At 43.7% G+C, this 20,326-nt stretch overlaps 1 protein-coding gene across 1 annotated transcript in view; it reads right to left on the reverse strand.

The window, feature by feature from the left end:
* Positions 1–1,250: 1,250 nt before the first annotated feature.
* Positions 1,251–20,326, reverse strand: part of LOC144491933 (limbin-like) — a 154,147-nt gene continuing 135,071 nt past the window's right edge. Inside the window, exons 20-22 of the mRNA XM_078210194.1 lie at positions 13,817–14,004; positions 8,818–8,919; positions 1,251–3,534 (exon numbers count right to left, since the gene is read on the reverse strand). Of these exons, the coding sequence (XP_078066320.1) occupies positions 3,255–3,534; positions 8,818–8,919; positions 13,817–14,004 (570 nt within the window). The 3' untranslated portion in view covers positions 1,251–3,254. The remainder of the gene's footprint in view (positions 3,535–8,817; positions 8,920–13,816; positions 14,005–20,326) is intronic.

Raw genomic sequence — 20,326 nt, forward strand, 5'->3', positions numbered from 1 at the left:
TTCAGAATGATTTGATCTGAAAAGGCAATTAAGGTAGATGCTAGGAGGATGGAGGATGTTTTGCTTGGCTGGAGAGTCCAGAAATGGGGTTGGCCGGGGGGGGGGGAGGGGGAAAGAGGAGCATGGGGGATGGTGGTCACAGTCTCAGAATAAGGGGCTGGCCATTTAGGACTGAAATTAGTTTTAAAAATCTTCACTCAAGAGGACTGCGAATCACTGGAATTCTCCCCTGCAGAGACTGTGGGAGCTCAGTCATTGAATGTTCCTAAGCCAGATATCAATCAATTTTTGGATACCAAGGGACTTGAGGGATAGTACGGTAAAGTGGAGTTGAGATAGAAGACCAGCTATAATCCTACTGAATGGTGAAGCATGTTTGATGGGCTGAATAGCCTACGCCAGCTCTTACTTCATGTTTATTTAATGTAATTCGGGGTTTTGTCTGTAACTTGTGAATCCAGTGACAGTTGGTACTCACATTTGAGTTCACAAAGCTGGAAGACAACACCATGTGATGCCAAGTAGCAAATCAAAATGCTACCGTATGTCTGCCTTCAATTGGCAGTGCAAATTAAAGGCATGTGGGTGAGTTGGATTGAATTGAGGTCACAATGTCCGCAATTTGTTCACGAGTAGCTGCTGTCAGGGATTTAATAAGAGGCCAGGTCCAGAAAATATGTACAGCGCTCTCAAATAACCACTTATCCTTGTCATAGAACCCCTACAGTGCAGAAGGAGGCCATTCAGCCCATCAAGTCTGCACCGACCACAATCCCACCCAGGCCCTACCCCATCGCCCCATGCATTTACTCTAGCTAGTCCCCCTGACACTAAAGGGCAATTCAGCATAGCCAATCAACCTAACCCGCACATCTTTGGACAATGGGAGGAAACCGGAGCACCCGGAGGAAACCCACGCAGACACGGGAGAATGTGCAAACTCCACACAGACAGTGACCCGAGGCCGGAATTGAACACAAGTCCCTGGTGCTGTGAGGCAACAGTGCTAACAACTGTGCCACCGTGCTGCCCTGTTCGAGAATTTGTAGCCCAGTAGAGCAACCACAAAAAGGTACAGACTTCTCTTCCATATGGATGTCTGAGTGAATAACCACACTGCAAAAGGTTTTCCTAAGTGATAACAGCTTATAGCAAGTTAGAAATTAATCTGGGGGAAATATCCTTCCGATAAAGGCACAAGAGTTACAAAAGGAAGATTCAAGATTGAAAAATGACATCACACAGAGTTTAAAATTCTCAATAAATTTATACAACCACATTTTACATTTCAGTTATAAATAAGTCAGATACAATATTAAATTGCTTACACAGAACTTCATTACTGCCTTGACCTCCTCCCCATCCCCCTGCTCAATAGAATCAAATTCAAATGGCTGTTTGAAAAATAAACTGTAGTGCAATTGGTACAAAGTGCAAACCATTCATCTGAATTCCAATCTATTGAAGGAGGAGCAAAAAAAAAGGAACAAAAATACATTTTTTGTTTATTGGGATCGTCAATGTGGTCACTTCCCAAACCGCACCTGCACACTCAGATCAAAAAGTGTGACCTTTACCTGGTCATGGTGAGTTTAATTAAAGGGAAAATTTATAATCATTATCACAGTCGTGAAGGTAGGGTATAGTGTGCCAAACAGGAGCATGAGTGCAACGCGAGACTGTAACGCGAGACAGTAACGTAGGAAGTAACAGCCATCAGTGGGTAGATCACAACAGAACAGGAGGAGGAGAAGGCAGCGCAAAGTTTAGGGCAAATATTTGCAGCACATGACCACTCCAAGTAACAGGGGCACCACAGCAGTAGAACATTGTACTGAGGAGGCTCAGGTTCATCACAGAGGGAAGCTGGGATTCAAATGCGTCAACTAAATCAAAAACACTTGTACTCAATTCTTTGCTGGACACTAATGGTGGCAGAGAAAATTATCAGTACTGTCACCTTTTCTTGCACTTACTTTCATTCTTTCATATTCATGCCTTATTGTTGGGCTCTTCTTTAATGTATTTAACTTCTTCTGGATTTCCGGAAAGATCCTCCATGTTGTTGATACTCTGTCAACAATCTCCCACACTTGTTGCCTCTTCGGAATATTTAAGCTAAAATCTGCTCACATTTCTCCATTACAGAAGTAATGCCTCCAAATCCTGCTCACCAAACAATGTTCTGATTCGTTGCTGAGGCACTCGATATAATTATTGTCCGTACCACACATTAACTTAATATTTGGCTTTTGTGCCAGTTAATTGGCTGGCTAGTTGCCTGGGAAACGTCAAAAGAATAATTACATAGCGATCGGTTCTTTTTTTTTCTCACCAATTGGTCTCACCAATTTGTTACCGTTTAGGAGTCACATGTTTCGAAAGACAGAGTGGTGAAGAAGGCATTCGGCATGCTTGGTTTCATTGGTCAGAACATTGAATACAGGAGTTGGGACGTCTTGTTGAAGTTGTACAAGATGTTGGTAAGGCTACACTTGGGATACTGTGTACAGTTCTGGTCACCTTATTATAGAAAGGATACTTTTGAACTAGAAAGAGTGCAGAAAAGATTTACGAGGGTACTACCGGGACTTGGTGGTTTGAGTTATAAGGAGAGGCTGGATAGACTGAGACTTTTTTTCCCCTGGAGGGTAGGAGTCATAGGGATGATATTATAGAGGTCTATAAAATAATGAGGGGCCTAGATCAGCTAGATAGTCAATATCTTTTCCCAAAGACAGAGGAATCTAAAGCTAGAGGTCGTAGGTTTAAGATGGGAGAGATGCAAAAGGGCCCAGAGGGGCAATTCTTTTCACACAAAGGGTGGTGACTCACTGGAACAAGTTGTCAGAGGTAGTAGTAGAGGCTGGTACAATTTTGTCATTTAAAAAACATTTAGACTGCTACATGGATAAGATTGGTATAGAGGGATATGGGCCAAACGCAGGCAATTGCGACTAGCGTAGTAGTTTAAAAAATGGGCAGCATGGACAAAGGCCTGTTTCCATGCTGTAAATCTCTATGACTTTGTGACTCAATGACTCTCATAGACTTACCCCAATTTTATCAGGCTCAGGAATGATAATCAAAGTGGGCATTTCCATTGTTGCGTTTTTGGAAACAAGAGAGGAAAGTCTAACTGTTAACTGTGTCAAACCACTTACTCTCTTCAAGTATTGCAATGGTATAGAGTCTCAAAGGCTCATAATGCTAATTATAGTCATAATGGCATTATAAAGCTAACCTTGACTTAATTAAAGTCCATCAAAGTTAGCTACAGCTGATCTTTTAAAATTTAGGAAATTGCGCTTTTTCTTCTTCTTTGGTTGAAGTTGTGAGGAAGAAGGTATTTCCTCTTTGATACGAAACAGAAAGACTTTCTCCCCTGTATCTGACATGTTTAATACTTCTCCCAGTGCATCATTGATTGGTTCAGGATGATCAGCAACTTCAACAGGAAGGAACTCCGAAGAGCCGTGGCTGTGAGAGAAGGACACCTGTTTCATGAGCCGGAGTCGCTTCTTTTTCAATATGCTGCACAGAAAATTGAAGATCAACCTTAAGACAACTTGTATAAGAATCACAGTTGAACAATTAATGAGCTTTGAACTCTCACTTATTATGATATGCATGTTGTGCAAAATTGTTCCAAAACCAAATAGCTGGCCCACACTTCAATCTATTCAGCAATTTGCACAAGATCATTATTCAGAACATCTAAATTGTCCCTTAGTGTCCCAAAATATAATCATAGAATCCTACAATGCAGAAGGAGGCCATTCGGCCCATCAAGTCTGCACTGACCACAATCCCACCCAGTCCCTATCCTCATAACCCCATGCATTTACCCTAGTTAGTCCCCCTTACACAAAGGGGCAATTTAGCATGGCCAATCCACCTAATCCGCACATTGTTGGACTGTGGAAGGAAACCGGAGCACCCGGAGGAAACTCACGCAGACACGGGGAAACTCCACACGGTGACCCAAAGCCGGGATTCAAACCCAGGTCCCTGGTGCTGTGAGGCAGCAGTGCTAACCGCTGTGCCACCGTGCCGCCCACATTAAGTAGATTAGCCATGGTAAATGTGTCGGGTTTTGGGGATGTGGCCTGGGTATGATGCTCTTTTGGTGGGTCAGTGCATACTCAATAGGCCAAATGGCCTCCTTCTGCAGTGTAGGGATTCTGTGCTAGGGATTTTATGGAGACTACCTATCCACCTCAGGAAAGAGGTCATGACTTCAAGTCCCATCCTAGAAACTTCAGCACATAATCCAGGCCAACATTTTAGTGCTTTTGAATGAGAAGTTCAACCAAAGACCCATCAGTCCTCTCAGCGAGAAGTGACAGGTCCCACAGCATTATTCAAAGACCTGCAGTGGAGATCTCCTCAGTTCCCTGGCCAACATGTATCCATGAATTCAACATCACTGTACTTCAATGACAATATAGCATTTGGGCAACCTAAGATCGTAAAAGGCACGATATAAAAACAGGTAATTTCTTTATTTTCTTTCACGCCTGGATTATAATGCTTTTGTTACTAGTTTCGTTGCTCAGTTTCTTCGATGCCCAACAGGCATTTTGGCTTGAATTATTAAAATAATTATGGTCATATGACAAGTTGAAATTGACACCTGGTCTGATTCTATTATAAAGTTAAGCAATGCTAATAAAATCAATCAAGTTTATTAACAATTGATAGCAACAGCATTCAAAATAACCTCAAGACAAATGAATACAATGTTCTTTGAACATTCACCACAGGCCAGCCAAAATTGCTATTTGACAAAGAGTGATAAATTACCCAGCAATTATAATTTAGGGTATTGCCTGATTTTTTAAAACATCAAGTTATTTACATGTCTTCAGAGAATTAGAAGACAGATGGCTATTGCATTTAATTCTAAATTGCCCTGTTTGCAATTTCTAATTTCCAATTAATGCATCTGATGTGTCCAAGACAGGGATGTGATCACTATGAGGGATGTGAATCCCAAAAAGTCCAAAGCAGGTTAAACTGGCTCAATTTAAGTCAGTTCTGGTCTTTCAGTGAATACTCACACTTGCCCCCTATTGGGGAAGTTTGGTTTTTGATTGGCTGGCCTCTTTAAGAAGGTGCATGACAATTATGGCAGGTTTGGCATCATTGAAGAATGGCATGTGAGCCACACGGATAGTGGCCAGTAGCGTTGCCTGTCCCAGGGAACCAAGGTCAGTCTGCGTATCACTCGCCCACATCACGTTTGAAACCCGATCAGCGCACAGTCTAACTGAAATTTGTCATTAATTGGGCCAGCAATGTTGAACCCAAAGAAAAAATGCTGGAAAATCTCAGCAGGTCTGGCAGGACCTTTAAGGAGAGAAAAGAGCTGATGTTATGAGTCCAGATGACCCTTTGTCTTTGACCCTGGTGCTTTAGAACATAGAACAGTACAGCACAGAACAGGCCCTTCGGCCCACGATGTTGTGCCGAGCTTTATCTGAAACCAAGATCAAGCTATCCCACTCCCTATCATCCTGGTGTGCTCCATGTGCCTATCCAATAACCGCTTAAATGTTCCTAAAGTGTCTGACTCCACTATCACTGCAGGCAGTCCATTCCACACCCCAACCACTCTCTGAGTAAAGAACCTACCTCTGATATCCTTCCTATATCTCCCACCACGAACCCTATAGTTATGCCCCCTTGTAATAGCTCCATCCACCTGAGGAAATAGTCTTTGAACGTTCACTCTATCTATCCCCTTCATCATTTTATAAACCTCTATTAAGTCTCCCCTCAGCCTCCTCCGCTCCAGAGAGAACAGCCCTAGCTCCCTCAACCTTTCCTCATAAGACCTACCCTCCAAACCAAGCAGCATCCTGGTAAATCTCCTCTGCACTCTTTCCAGCGCTTCCACATCCTTCTTATAGTGAGGTGACCAGAACTGCACACAATATTCCAAATGTGGTCTCACCAAGGTCCTGTACAGTTGCAGCATAACCCCACGACTCTTAAACTCCAACCCCCTGTTAATAAAAGCTAACACACTATAGGCCTTCTTCACAGCTCTATCCACTTGAGTGGCAACCTTTAGAGATCTGTGGATATGGACCCCAAGATCTCTCTGTTCCTCCACAGTCTTCAGAACCCTACCTTTGACCCTGTAATCCACATTTAAATTTGTCCTACCAAAATGAATCACCTCACATTTATCAGGGTTAAACTCCATTTGCCATTTTTCAGCCCAGCTTTGCATCCTATCTATGTCTCTTTGCAGCCTACAACAGCCCTCCACCTCATCCACTGCTCCACCAATCTTGGTGTCATCAGCAAATTTACTGATCCACCCTTCAGCCCCCTCCTCTAAGTCATTAATAAAAATCACTGCAATGACTATAAAGAAATTGGCTAATGAGGGTCATGTTTGAAATTAGTCAAACCCTTTTAATCCGGTCAAATGCGAGGTGATGCATTTTGGTAGATCCAATTCAGGTGGGAGCTATAAACTAAATGACAGAACAATCAGGAGCATTGACACACAGAGAAATTTGGGAGAAGAGGTTTTGGGAGAATAGCAGTTAGCACTGCTTTGAAGCAGCAGTGCTAACCACTTGCTCTCCTTACATGTTCCAACACATGCTCAGGAACAGTCTTTGAAAAGGGTCATCTGGACTCGAAACGTCAGCTCTTTTCTCTCCTTCCAGATGCTGCTAGACCTGCTGAGATTTTCCAGCATTTTTCCTTTTGGCTTCAGATTCCAGCATCCGCAGTAATTTGCTTTTATCCAGCAATGTTGATGTGTGCGATCCAGAGTTAGGCAGTGGAGATTCTGACAGCGTTTCTGTTCGAGTGGGCTCAAGTGACCCCTCTGTGTGTGTATCCATGTAGATGGCGACTACATTGGATTCAACTGTGATTTCTGCACAGCCACATAACCCATTGACAAGCACTATCTACACTCATTCATGTAGAACATGTAAATTGAGCAAAGAACAGAAGGGGTAGCATACACTCAATGAGAGTGATAATGTACACAGGGTTTATCATAGAACCTCTAATGCAGAAGAGGCCATTCATCCCATTAAGTTTGCACCGACTCTCTGTTAGAGCATATCACCCAGGACCTTTTCCCCATACTATCCCGTAACCCCACACTTTCCCATGGCTTATCCATCTAACGTACACGTCTTGGGACACTCAGGGACAATTGCGCATGACCTAACCCGCACATCTTTGGACTGCAGGAGGAAACTGGAGCATCCGGAGGAAATCCATGCAGGCACGGGGAGGACATGCAAACTCCACACAGACAGTCACCCAAGGTTGGAATCGAACTGGGTCCCTGGTGTTGTGAGGCAGCAGTGCTAACTACTTACTGTCCCTACATGTTCAAACACATGCTCAGGAACAGTCTTGCAGTACTCAGGTCTGAAGAAAGGTTAAGAACAAAGAACAGTACAGCACAGGAACTTTTTGGGGATCACATCCGTCATAGTGATCTCATCCCAGTCTTGGACACATCAGATGGATTACTGGAGATTTGAAATTGCAAATAGGGCTATTCAGAGTTAAATGCAATAGTCACGTGTCCCTCCAGAGCCCGCTCCGATCCCGTTTACCTATCTAGACCAACTGCTTATATCCCTCTATTGCCCATTTGTTCATATGCCTATCAAGATAAAACTTAAATGTCGCTAACGTGTCTGCCTCAACCACCTCACTTGGCTGTGCATTCCAGGCCCCGACCACTCTCTGAGTAAAAAAACTTCCCCTGCACATCTCCACTGAACCTTTCCCCCCTTATCTTGAACTTGTGCCCCCCTTGTAATTGTCATTTCTGCCCTGGGAAAAAGCTTCCAACTGTTCACCCCATCTATACCCCTCATAATTTTATAAACTTCTATCAGGTCACCCCTCAGCCTCTGTCTTTCCAGGAAAACATTCCCAGTTTATTCAATCTCTCCTCATAGCTAATACCCTCCATACCAGGCAACATCCTGGTAAACCTTTTCTGTACTCTCTCCAAAGCCTCCATGCCCTTCTGGTAGTGTGGTGACCAGAATTGGATACAGTATTCCAAATGTGGCCTAACAAACATTTTATACAATTGTAACATAATTTGCCAACTTTTATACTTGATGCCCCGTCCGATGAAGGCAAGCATGCCATATGCTTTCTTCAACACCTTTTCCACTTGTGCTGCCACTTTTAAGGATCTGTGGACCTGTTCTCCCAAATTTCTCTGTGTGTCGATGCTCCTGATTGTTCTGTCATTTAGTTTATAGCTCCCACCTGAATTGGATCTACCAAAATGCATCACCTCGCATTTGACCGGATTAAAAGGGTTTGACTAATTTCAAACATGACCCTCATTAGCCAATTTCTTTATAGTCATTGTTTGCTCCAACACTGTCGCTCGGTCAAAATCCTGGAACTCCCTCACTAACAGCACTGTGGATGTGCCTGCACCACATGGACTGCAGCGGTTCAAGAAGACAGCTCCTTCTCAAGGGCAGATAGGGATGGGCAATAAATGCTGGCCCAGCCAGCGACACCCACATCCCGTGAATGAATTAAAAGATAACTAATGTGCAGAGTTTACAATGAATCACATCTTTACTGACTAGACATTCAGCTTAGCTTTTGGAATATTTGTTGTTTAAATGGTAGTCAATTTTACAGTTGGTTTGAGTAACAAATATATTTACTGAAAGTAGTAATTTTAAGAAACAAGTAATTCATAATTATATTTAGCTTTTTATGGTTCCAATCTCGTTTTTAAACCACTGAATGAAGTTGGAGAAACGATTAAGCAAGATTTATTAGCATTACCTTCTTTTCTTCCGGGAGGGAGTACCTACGTTCTCCAGGTATTCACCAATCAGCCTGCTTCTCACTTTTTGGTCCAGCGACATTTTTGACTTCTGCCGTCTCCTAGCACAAGGAGATGAAAATAGCAACATTTTACATTGAAAATCTGGGATCCACGTGTAACTCCCAAGAGGCTTATCACCATGTGTTGCCATTGACCATAAATCCAGACATAAACTTCTGGACTTTGTGACCCTACTAAGTAAGAATATTCAGACAAATGAAGGTTTTAGAAACCATACAGTTCAAAACATGTAGGTGCAGCTTGGCAAATAGAATCCCTACAGTGCCGAAAGAGGCCATTTGGCCCATCAAGTCTGCACCGACCAACAATCCCACCCATGTCCTATCCATGTAACCCCACGTATTTACCCTGCTAATCCGCCTGACACTAGGGGCCAATTTAGCATGGCCAATCCACCTAACCCGCACATCTTCGGAGTGTGGGAGGAAACCGGAGCACCCGGAGGAAACCCACACAGACACGGGGAGAATGTGTAAGCTCCATACAGACAGTCACCTGAAGATGGAATTGAACTCGGGATCCTGGCGCTGTGCAGCAGCACTGCTAACCACTGTGCCACCCCAAGCATGTATCCATGCATTCAACATCACTGTACTTCAATGACAATATAGCATGTGGGCAACCTAACCGTGGTGTAACCGCAGTGCTGTGCCACCGTGTCGCCCCCTTGTTATATTAAGTGATTGAATTCAGTTAGTAAATTAAGTAAGTGTTGAAGTAATATTAAAATTGGAGACATGACAAGAGAAATTAAAGATATTTATGAGTGTAAAGGAAGGGGATGCTTTCTGTAAGCAGTGTACTGATGGGACAATCTGAATTCCAAGCATCATTATCCCAGGCTTCTGCTCCAATGGAACCTGCCCTGCTTTGCCATTTTCCTCATTCAACATTTCCTCCCTACTCTCCTCTTCAGTTATTCACAATATTGTCTGTACCTCATAAATGCCATTGATTTCTCCTATTGTGCTCCTTACTGTCTCAAGTTCATTGCACTTCAGTCACTTAATCGTCCTCTGCAATGGAGAGAGCAAATACAGACTGGGTGACTGCTTTGCTATCCAATCTGCAAGTATGACCCTGTGCTTCTGGTTGCCTTCCGTTTTAATTCATCGTCCCATTCTTCCTCTAACCTTTCCCTCCTTGGCTATTCTAGTGAAGCTCCGTGTCGGCTGGAACAGCACCCCCTTATCTTCTGATTAGGAACTTTGCAACCTTCTGGACTCAACATGGAGCTCAACCACTGGCTGTATTTATTTCGTATAGCAGTTGTAGTTGATGATCTACAGCTCCAATAGACCCAGCTTTTGTTTCTTCACTTATGCCATCTCCTTCTGCCTCGCACCATCGTCACTTTTTTAAACCCAATCTCTCCTGCCTCCCACTTTATAGGTTCGGCACGGTGGCACAGTGGTTAGCACTGCTGCCTCACAGCGCCGGGGACCCGGGTTCAATTCGGGCCTCGGGTAACTGTCTGTATGGAGTTTGCACATTCTCCCTGTGTCTGCGTGGATTTCCTCCGGGTGCTCCAGGTTTCCTCCCACACTCTAAAGATGTGCAGGTTAGGTTGATTGGCCATGCTAAATTGCCCCTAAATGTCAGGGGGATTATAGGGCTGTAAATATGTGAAGTTACGGGGATGGGACCTGGATGGGATTGTGATCGGTGGAAGCTAAATGGGCCAAATGGCCTCCTTCTGCACTATAGATTCTATGAAAACAGGCCTTTCTTTTGGCTTTTCCCTCCTCCTACCCTAGCTGTCTCTATACTGCTTCAACTATTTTACATCAGTTTAAGAGCCAATCAATCACTTTCTCTCGAGTGCATTTTTGTGCGTATGTTTCCAACTCTCCCTCCCCTCTCCCTTTAGTCTATTGCTTTTCAAACATTGGTGATCTCTGGTTTCTTCCAGCTGAGAGAGCATTTCAAATGTTTTCTCCAACAGCCCTTTAATCAGTGTTATCTGATATTTGGGAGCAGGTTTCGTGCCTGTCAATCAAGTATGGTGGAGATTTTAAACAAAGGGAAGAAACTAAGAACTTACAATCCGAAGGGGAAGAAAAAATGGCCGGGGTTCTCCCAAAACAATTCTAAGTTGCCAACGTGCGGGAGAATGGGAGCAAATCCCGCCAGAATGAATCTCCGGCACATTGTGCATCACAGAATGCCATAGTGTGATTCCCTCTGGTAAGTGGTGGGCGGAGCCTATTCCTGCCCAAGAAGCCGGCAGCATAGCGCAGAGCGGGCCACTGCACATGCGCCGATTTGTCAGTGCGGAGATCGGCACATGCGCAGTGGCCCCCCCATTGCCGATCTCCAGATTGCTCGCCAGCCCGATTACTGGCCAGCCCCGCAACCCCCTGATCGCTGGCTTCCCGGAGCCAGCCCCAATTTCCCCTAACGCCACCCCCCCCCACCCCGACAGTCCCAACCCCCACCGTGATCCTAATGTCCAACCCCGAAGTCCCCACTTAGGAACGTTCCAAACCAACCCCCCCGCCCCCGATGACCAGCCAGTGATCCCACTTGCAGTGTGGCAGCAGGTCCCACCCCATCTCTCCTTTCCTTCGCTATGAACGGTATGCTTTGTCTGTATAGCGCGCAAGAAACAATACTTTTCACTGTATGTTAATACATGTGACAATCAATCACAAGATGATAAAAAAATTAATCTACAAACATCCATTGACTCTGTCTACACTTCCCGTTACCTCGGCAAAGCAGCCAACATAATTAAGAACCCCACGCACCCCGGACATTCTCTCTTCCACCTTCTTCCGCTGAGAAAAAGATACAATAGTCTGAAGTCACGTACTAACCGACTCAAGAACAGCTTCTTCCCTGCTGCTGTCAGACTTTTGAGTGGACCTACCTCACATTAAGTTGATCTTTTTCTGCACCCTAGCTATGACTGTAACACCACATTCTGCACTCTCTCCTTTCCTTGTCTATGAACGGTTTGCTTTATCTGTATAGTGCTCAAAAAACAATTAATTTTCACTGTATGCTAATACATGTGACAATAATTGATCAAATCAAATCAGGGGGAAGGAGGCTCGTGTACCCCCAACCCCAGGTGCAATACTGATGCGACTCAATGACACAGGAAGGCCTATGGTTCCAGCAGCACGGTGCTGTCTATGAAGACCAGCTTGGAGAATGGAGGCCGGAACCGGTCTGCCCTGGCAGAGTGGTAAATTACGCATCAGGAGGATCACAGAACTATGGCAGATTGTTGCAGTATTCACCTCAAGGTCCCTGGCGAACTGAGGACCACCTTGTGCATGCCATTCTTTAGCAATCAGGTTTGGTGCCAAAGTAAATTCCCGCTGGTGTGAAGCTAAATTGGAAGGTCTGATGGGATGCAGGTAGGTAGCTGTTTTAATGAGTATTCATGAGATGCCAGTGGGAAGAGAGACCCACCATTAACTCGCCATTGGGAGAATTGCAAAGAGATTTTACACCGGCATGTTTCCCACCTGTTGGCTCTTACCAGGTTCACCGCGCCCGCCCATCACCAAACCCACTCCGGGCTCGTTGGGAGAATTCCGCCCAAAACATTGGGACTATGCACTGAGAGTTCAACTCAAATAAATCCTCCTATTCATGAAATTCAAACAAAATGGATCATCTGTGTTTGCGAGAAACATAAATGATATTCATATATAGCAGTTACCTGGATACTAGTGTCAGATTTCCCTGTTACACTGCAGATTGTAATCTTGCAAAACAACCCTCTCTGGGCTCACAATCTGATGAAATCTGACTCCTCACTTGGCTGCTTTCAAGAACTTACTGGTGTCAGCTTGACAGCTCAAGCTGGTTTGATCAAAGGTGACAAGGTACCTCGCTCAAGCACAGAAATACCTGAATTTCCTTTTAATGAGTCCACGGGATAACATGAGCATGGTCAAGACTATTGAGTACAGGAGTTGGGACGTTCTGATACAAATGTACAAGACATTGGTAAGGCTCATGTTTGGAGTATTGCATACAATTCTGGTCACCGTGCTATAGGAAGGATGTTATTCAACTGGGAAGGCTGCAAAGAAGATTTACAAGGACGCTACTCGGACTGGAGAGTTTGAATTATAGAGAGAGGCTGGATAGGTTGAGGCTTTTTTCCCTGGAATATGTAGGAGGATGTAGGGTAACCTTATAGAGGTTTCTAAAATCTAGAGGGACATAGATAAGGCAAACAACCAAGGTCTTTTCCTCAGGGTATGGGAATCCAAAACTAGAAGACATAGGGTTTAAGGTGAGAGGGGCAAGATTTAAAAGGGACCTGAGGGGCAACTTTTTCACACAGAATGAGCTGTCAGAGGAGGTGGTGGAGGCAGGTACATATACAACTTTTAGAAGACGATTGGACCGGTACACGTACATCTTCAGATGATATGGGCCAAACTCAGGCAAATGGGATTAGTTCTGTTTAAGAAACCTGGTTGGCATGGATGAGTTGGGCCAAAGGGCCTGTTTTCTGTGCTGTATATTTTTATGACTGTAAGATGAAGGACAACTCAAAATAGCTGTAATACTGATCTCAAAAGCAAAGTTCACCTGATCAAAATGGGGAAACCAAAACACGTTAGCCATCACTGAAGTTCGAATCTGATACCCTGCCCAACGCAACTTGGCCGGAATTCTCCCATCCTGCCCGCTACTGGAATTCTAGTGGGCGGGGGGGCGGACCATGTAAAGGTCCATTGAAGTTGGGTGGGACTGTCCGTTTTTCAGGCGAGTGCGGCCGGAGAATCCTGCCCCTTATGTTTACTGCTCTCCATTTCCACTTGCCTACTCTACCCAAAACACTGATATCATTTTGCGCTTTGCGGCATTAAAGAGAGACATTTGCTTTAACAAATTCTTGGCGCTGAGAAAAGTTGGCTTCAAACGCCATTAACCACTAGTCTTGACCCCATCAATAACACTTACCTCTTTCCCTGCTCATCCGCTTCATCCTCATTTATCTTACTGCTAATGGTTCTCTCAGGAAAGATCCCATTTACCAGCAGAGTTAATTCTTTCTCAGTGGCATTTGGGAAGAGCAGATTTAGCAGAGCTTGAAACACAGTCCTCGGTGTTTTCAGTCGCTTCATGAGGTAAGCTGCCAGCTTCATCTCCTGTAATAAACGGAAAGAAGTCGAGAAGAAAAATGTTGATCTGTGTATTTATTATGAGCAGAAATGCATAGAGTTGGAATTCAAGATAGAGAGAATTTTTCAATCCATGTGCACAATAATGGACAACAGATTTGTACAAAATGTTACACCACTGTGGCAATCTGGTTTTTTAAAGGAAAGTGGATGTTTCTCAATGCACAGCAATCACAATTATTTTGTGACAGTAGCATGGATGTGGGCTTCTTGATTGTTAAAACAAAAATACAGATAATTTAGTGGAACATTGGCAGAAGTCCATCTACAAACACTGATCCCAAATTTAAACCGGTGACAAATAATTATCCAACTTACCCCATTTTTTTGCTATCAGAAAAACAGTGAACCCAATCCTCCTGGTCATTATTAAGGTGTAAGGGGTACAGCAACTTCAGGCAAGGAGTGGGTGCCTAATGGTATTATCGCTAGATTATTAATCCAGAAACTCAGCTAATGTTCAGGGGATCCGGGTTCGAATCCCACCAGGGCAGATGGTGGAATTTGAATTCAATTAAAAAATATCGGGAATTAAGAGTCTACTGATGACCATGAAACCATTGTTGATTGTTGGAAAAACCCATCTGGTTCACTCATCCTTTAGGGAAGGAAATCTGCCGTCCTTACACGGTCTGGCCTACACGAGACTCCAGAGTGACAGCAGTGTGGTTGACTCTCAACTGCCATTGGACAACTGGGGATGGGCAATAAATGCTGGACAGCCAGCGATGCCCGTGTCCCATGCATGACTAAAAACAAATTAGCTTTGTGAAAGCCTTGGGTGTTATTTTGGCCAAGGTGTGAAAACTGGCTGGGCTAATAAAACAAGGCTGTATGAAAATCTGGGGTGGGGGGGGGGGGGGGGGGAGCGGGGGGGGGGGGGGTGGGAAGCTGAGGGAGACTGTGCCCAGGTTCTTGGATGCAGCACTGCAGGTTCTGGTGAGAGAGGTCCAGAGGGGCAGAGATGGATAGTCAGAAGCTTTTTCCCAGGGTGGAAGTGTCAATGACAAGGGGGCACAGGTTCAAGGTGAGGGGGGGAAAGTTTAAGGGAGATGTGTGGGGGAAAGTTTTCACGCAGAGGATGGGTGGCTGGAACACGCAGCCAAAGGAGGTTGTGGAAGCAGGGACATTAGCAACATTTGAGAGGCATCCGGATGGGTACATGAATAGGGAGGGAATAGAGGGATAGGGTCCAAGTAAGGGGAGAAGGTTTTGTTTTAGTTAAGTTAAGGCATCATGATCGGCACGGGTTTGGAGGGCCAAATTACTGTTCCTGTGCTGCACTTTTGTTATTCTTTCACGTCCAGGAACCAAGCATTATACTTCATCTGGTACCCCCTACAAGGTGTCCAATAAGGTGGAGAAGCCCCTCTTAATTTCTGGGATAAATGTTGCTTGGCTCTCAGTGATTTCTTGACCAAGTGTCCCAGAAAGTCCTCTTCACAACTTTGGTAGCACTAACCATGAAATGATGAGCATCATTTAAGTTGTGCTTGAAAGTAAATTCAACTGCTTATTTACTGTCAAATATCCGGTTGCTGTTAGAAGAGGCTGTTAGTTGAAGAGTTAGCCATCAGAATGCAATGCAGCCTCTTTCATGAGCGCAAGCATTTTAACTGGCTCTCAGCTGTTTAGCAAGCGTCTGCACAGTTGAAACTAGTTTTGACTTGAACTCTTTTATCAAGATGATATTCTGGTGGACTAAATCAACACGTAAACTTGTGGTTTCATCTCTTTACTGCCTGCCGGAATCTTGCCATCTACCTCACCATTCACATGCATTGAATATCACAAAGTTGCTGAAATTGCATAGAAGATACAAACAAAATTAGTTCCCGGCAAGTTAAGTCAACTTCAACAATATTGGTGTTAAATATCAATCACTCAGGCAATGACAATTAACTATTAGATGTGTGTACTATCATTCCTTCAGGATTTAATCATTGTTGGAGATTTTAAATTGCGAAATGAAAACTTTTGATTTGTTTTTCTTGTCCTTCATTTCTTTAGTCTCTTAATTCAATCCTTCTTTGCCTCTGTATCTGACTTGAGATTGACTTCACTCACTCTCATTTAGATTTCATTTTCAGACTTTGCTATTAATTTTTCAATCTAATGGGCTGAGGAGTTATCCTGTTACTTGCCCTGTTTACTCAGGTCCCAAGTGCCTGTCTTTGTGCGATTTTATCAATTCACACACTCACTAACTTGCCATGCAAAACATTTAAAAGTCTAAATATGCGAGTGCAAGTCTAACTAATAGCAAACGGTACTAAGTGCCCAGTAAAATCTGAGCCAATGGTACATATATGCAGTCAGTGGACAAAACATCACCTTGTCGTAAGTGACAGTCAAATGTTGGACTAATATTTTCTCTTTAGGGGAATCAGTTGGAGAGTCAAGTGATTGGCACTGGCATGTTTTCCATTTACTCAAACAGTTGCCTGATCCTTTGTGACACCGTTTGGCATAGAAATAAACTGCTTGGTTCCTACTTGTAAATAAATCTGTTTAAAAACCAAGCCAAGTCTCAGTCTGACCATTTGAAGGGCCTCATTTGCATTTTTAACTTGACAGGTTTGTTGCCAGGGGAACCTGGGCATGATCCTACTAGGAGACGGCTGGCCAGCGCTAAACAGCACCTGTGCTTAGGTCAGAGTCAATGTAATGCGGAACAGGCAGCCAAAATCAAAAGTTGTGCTTGGACTAGCAACAAAATACAACTGGCCTGCAGCCAGGTTTGACTTACTTTCTCGAACTCTGTCAAAATACCCGAACCTTGGATGTGAAGGTCTATTTTGTCGGTTGTCATAGAATCAAAGAATCCCTACAGTGCAGAAGGAGGCCATTTGACCCATCAAGTCTGCACTGACCACAATCCCACCCAGGCACTATTCCCGTAGCCCCTCATATTTACCCTGCTAATCCCCCTGACATGAGGGTTAATTTAGCATGGCCAATTAACCTAACTCTTCTGTCATCAACAGAAATGAAATAATCCATACACTAACAAGGTCGCCTCATTCTCATTTGCAGTCCTGGAATTCAGGCAGGTCTAATTAAATCAGCACTACCTTCTCAAGGGCAATTAGGGCAAGGCAATAAATGCTGGCCTAGCCAGCGACACCCACACCCCCTAAATGTATTTTTCAACAAGTCCAGGGGATCACAAAGCACAACAGACTCAATTGCCTCTTTTGTACTGTGCCATTTTAAACGTCTTTGAATCTGATCAATGTATAGATAGTATACTCTTAACTGCCGGATAATTGTGTCTTTTTAATGTCACAAACTGAAACCTTTTGGCTAAGATCAAACATCAGACCAAGCCCAAAATGGGCTGCAATACCTCATCTTGTCAGCTTGGATCTTGTTTGTGTCTCGCGAGGGATCCTTGAATGGGATTCAATTGGATTTTGATTTTGTTTTTTATTCATTCCTTGTTTTTTTAGAGCAAGCAAGGAATGGATTTGAGTAAACATTTTTTTTTTAAAAGTCTGTTCTAAAATAAGACAGAAACCATTTTTCTCCCACTCATACAACAATACAAACTGACTTCATTACCTTTCATGTTAAAGGCGTGTCATCTACTTGTAAAAAAGTATTTGAAAACCCTTTTTTCCCTCTTCATGTCTGCCCCAAAGCTGGACAAATGCTCGGTGTGAGATTTTCAGTGATATTTTGAAATAACTAGGATTATTTCCCTGTGCCAAAACATCAACATGGTTAAAAGGTGTAAGCTGTACTTATCGCATAGGTTTACAAGGATGGCCTACCTGTATGTTAATCTGATATGGCTATTTATTACTGGTGTTGTGGTGCTAAGTCCCCACAGGCAGCTCGCTAAGCTCCCCCTAACAATGCTAGAAGGCGCATTTCTTGGCAAGTCACCCATCAGGAAACCTTTGGGAAAGATGAATCTGCCATCGGGAAGGATGGACAGCAGCTCTAGAATAAAAGCAGCTTGTACACAGCCGACTGAAAAGAGGGGACATTTTAAAGGGTTGCACTGCCATTTACATTTTAATAATGTTCAAATCCCATCGGTTGAGTGAGCACTAAGCTGCACTACCCGCAGTTCATTCCAGTTCTTGGTACTGCAGGAGCATTCATTACATGACGAGTAGCAAGGCAAATCCAACTACAGAAAGTTTCAAATAAGAAACAGAATTACATTTGACTCGGGGGAATTAGCTGCAGTGATTTGCCACAATCCTCGCTGTTTCACGCTAAACCCCGCAAGATCCAACTGTGGTAATCAGAGGCAGTTGACAACATCAGATGATCAATCACTGCAGTGCAATAAAGACAATATTTTGTCATTAAAGAGCAGCTTCTTCTAAAACCCCAGTAAAACATTTATTGATCTTTTCAGAAGCTCATTATTTTAATGTCTGTGAGGAGATGCTGCAGTAGAGTGTCCTTTCACCTCTGGGATTTAACTTTGAATGATACCATCCCTTCAGCAATCTTCTGTATTTTATAGCATTTTGTCTTCAAATATGAGATTATTTTTTCTTGAAAAAAACTTCAATTCTTTTAAGTTTATTATTCGTGTCACAAATAGCCTTACATTAACACTGCAATGAAGTTATTGTGAAAATCCCCTAGTCACCACATTCCAACGCTTGTTCAGGTACACCGAGGGAAAAATTAGCATGGCCAATGCACCTAACCAACACGTCATTCGGATTGTGGGAGGAAACCGGGGACCCGGAGGAAACCCACGCAGACACGGGGAGAATGTGCAAACTCCACACAGTGACCTAAGCCAGGAATCGAACCCGGGTCCCTGGCGCTGTGAGGTAGCAGTGCTAACCACTGTGCCACCGTGCTGCCCATGAATGGACCTACCTCGCATTAAGTTGATCTTTCTCTACAACCTAGCTATGACTGTAACACTACATTCTGCACTCTCTCCTTTCCTTCCCTATGCTTTGCTGTATAGTACACAAGAACAATTTCACTGTATACTAATACATAATAATAAATCAAATCAAATCAAATCAGGGGGAAGGGGACTCCTCTAACCCCAACCCCAGGTGCAGTACTGATGCGACTCGGTGATACAGGAAGGTCTATGATTCCAGCAGCACGGTGCTGTCCATGAAGACCAGCTCGGAAAATGGAGGCAGGAACCGGTCTGCCCTGGCAAAGTGGTGAACTACGCATCAGGGGGAGCACAGAACTATGGTAGAATGTTGTTGCCCGGTCCCTGGCGCTGTGAGGCAGCAGTGCTAACCACTGTGCCACCGTGCCACCCTGTGGTGTTCAAGCCCAATCTACTTTCACATTCCTCCTCTATCTATCTTCAGTTTTCATCTTGTACCCGGTCTACTTGGGTTGCAATCTACTGAAAATAATGATCAGGTTTCCAAACGGACAACAGGCCATCTCCCTGAATGTTCCCCAACTCTTACCGCAAGAACAAAATGATTGAACATTTACCATGACAAATTGTGTAGAACAAGAAGCAAAAAGCACATATGATGGGAGATATGTCTCGGAAGATCATTAAGGATGGGGATGATGAGGGGGTCAAGAATCGGGAGGGGAGGGGATAGGTGAAGGGCATTAGGCACCAATTGACAACAAGACCAACTTCCTCTTATAAAGCTTTCCTTTTATTCACGTAAAGAGCAAAAATGAGACATCAGAACCCAAGACTGACAGAAATGGATCCAAATTAGCTAGATAAAATATTCTAATCTAGTGCCATCTTTTGGGGGTCTCATAAAGCTGGGACTGAACAGGAAGACCAAAGGCCAAAAGTATTGATGGAAAAGAGAATTGAAAGAAAGAAACATGTTTTAGGCCTTTAAGATCCAGAAGCCTGCCACAATATTTCACCATGGAAAATATGGTCTGATGATTTATGTGAAAGATGAAATGACTAACTATATTACAACATATTTATTATAATGTATCACCTGCTCCTGTACTAATTGCATGTTTGCACCTTCACAATAATAATGTACTGGATTCCTAGATAACTAGGAGAACCTTGCCTATGTACACCAGCTTCCCTGATTATACTGCATGCCACCACATAAATTCTTTCACCTGAGGAAAAGAGTTTACATTCTATGTGGATCAGAATAAAAACCAATGGCCACATTTACATAGCATTAATCAAGTAAATGAATAGCATTTCATAAATCATACACTGAATTTCCCCGATATTGACTGGGACTCACTTAGTGCTGGGGACGTGTATGGGGCAGTTTGTAAGGAGCATCCAGGAGGGCTTCCTGAAACAGTATGTAGATAGTCCAACTAGGGAAGGAGC

This window comes from Mustelus asterias, chromosome 1 (assembly GCF_964213995.1).
Source record: "Mustelus asterias chromosome 1, sMusAst1.hap1.1, whole genome shotgun sequence".
NCBI lineage: Eukaryota > Metazoa > Chordata > Chondrichthyes > Carcharhiniformes > Triakidae > Mustelus > Mustelus asterias.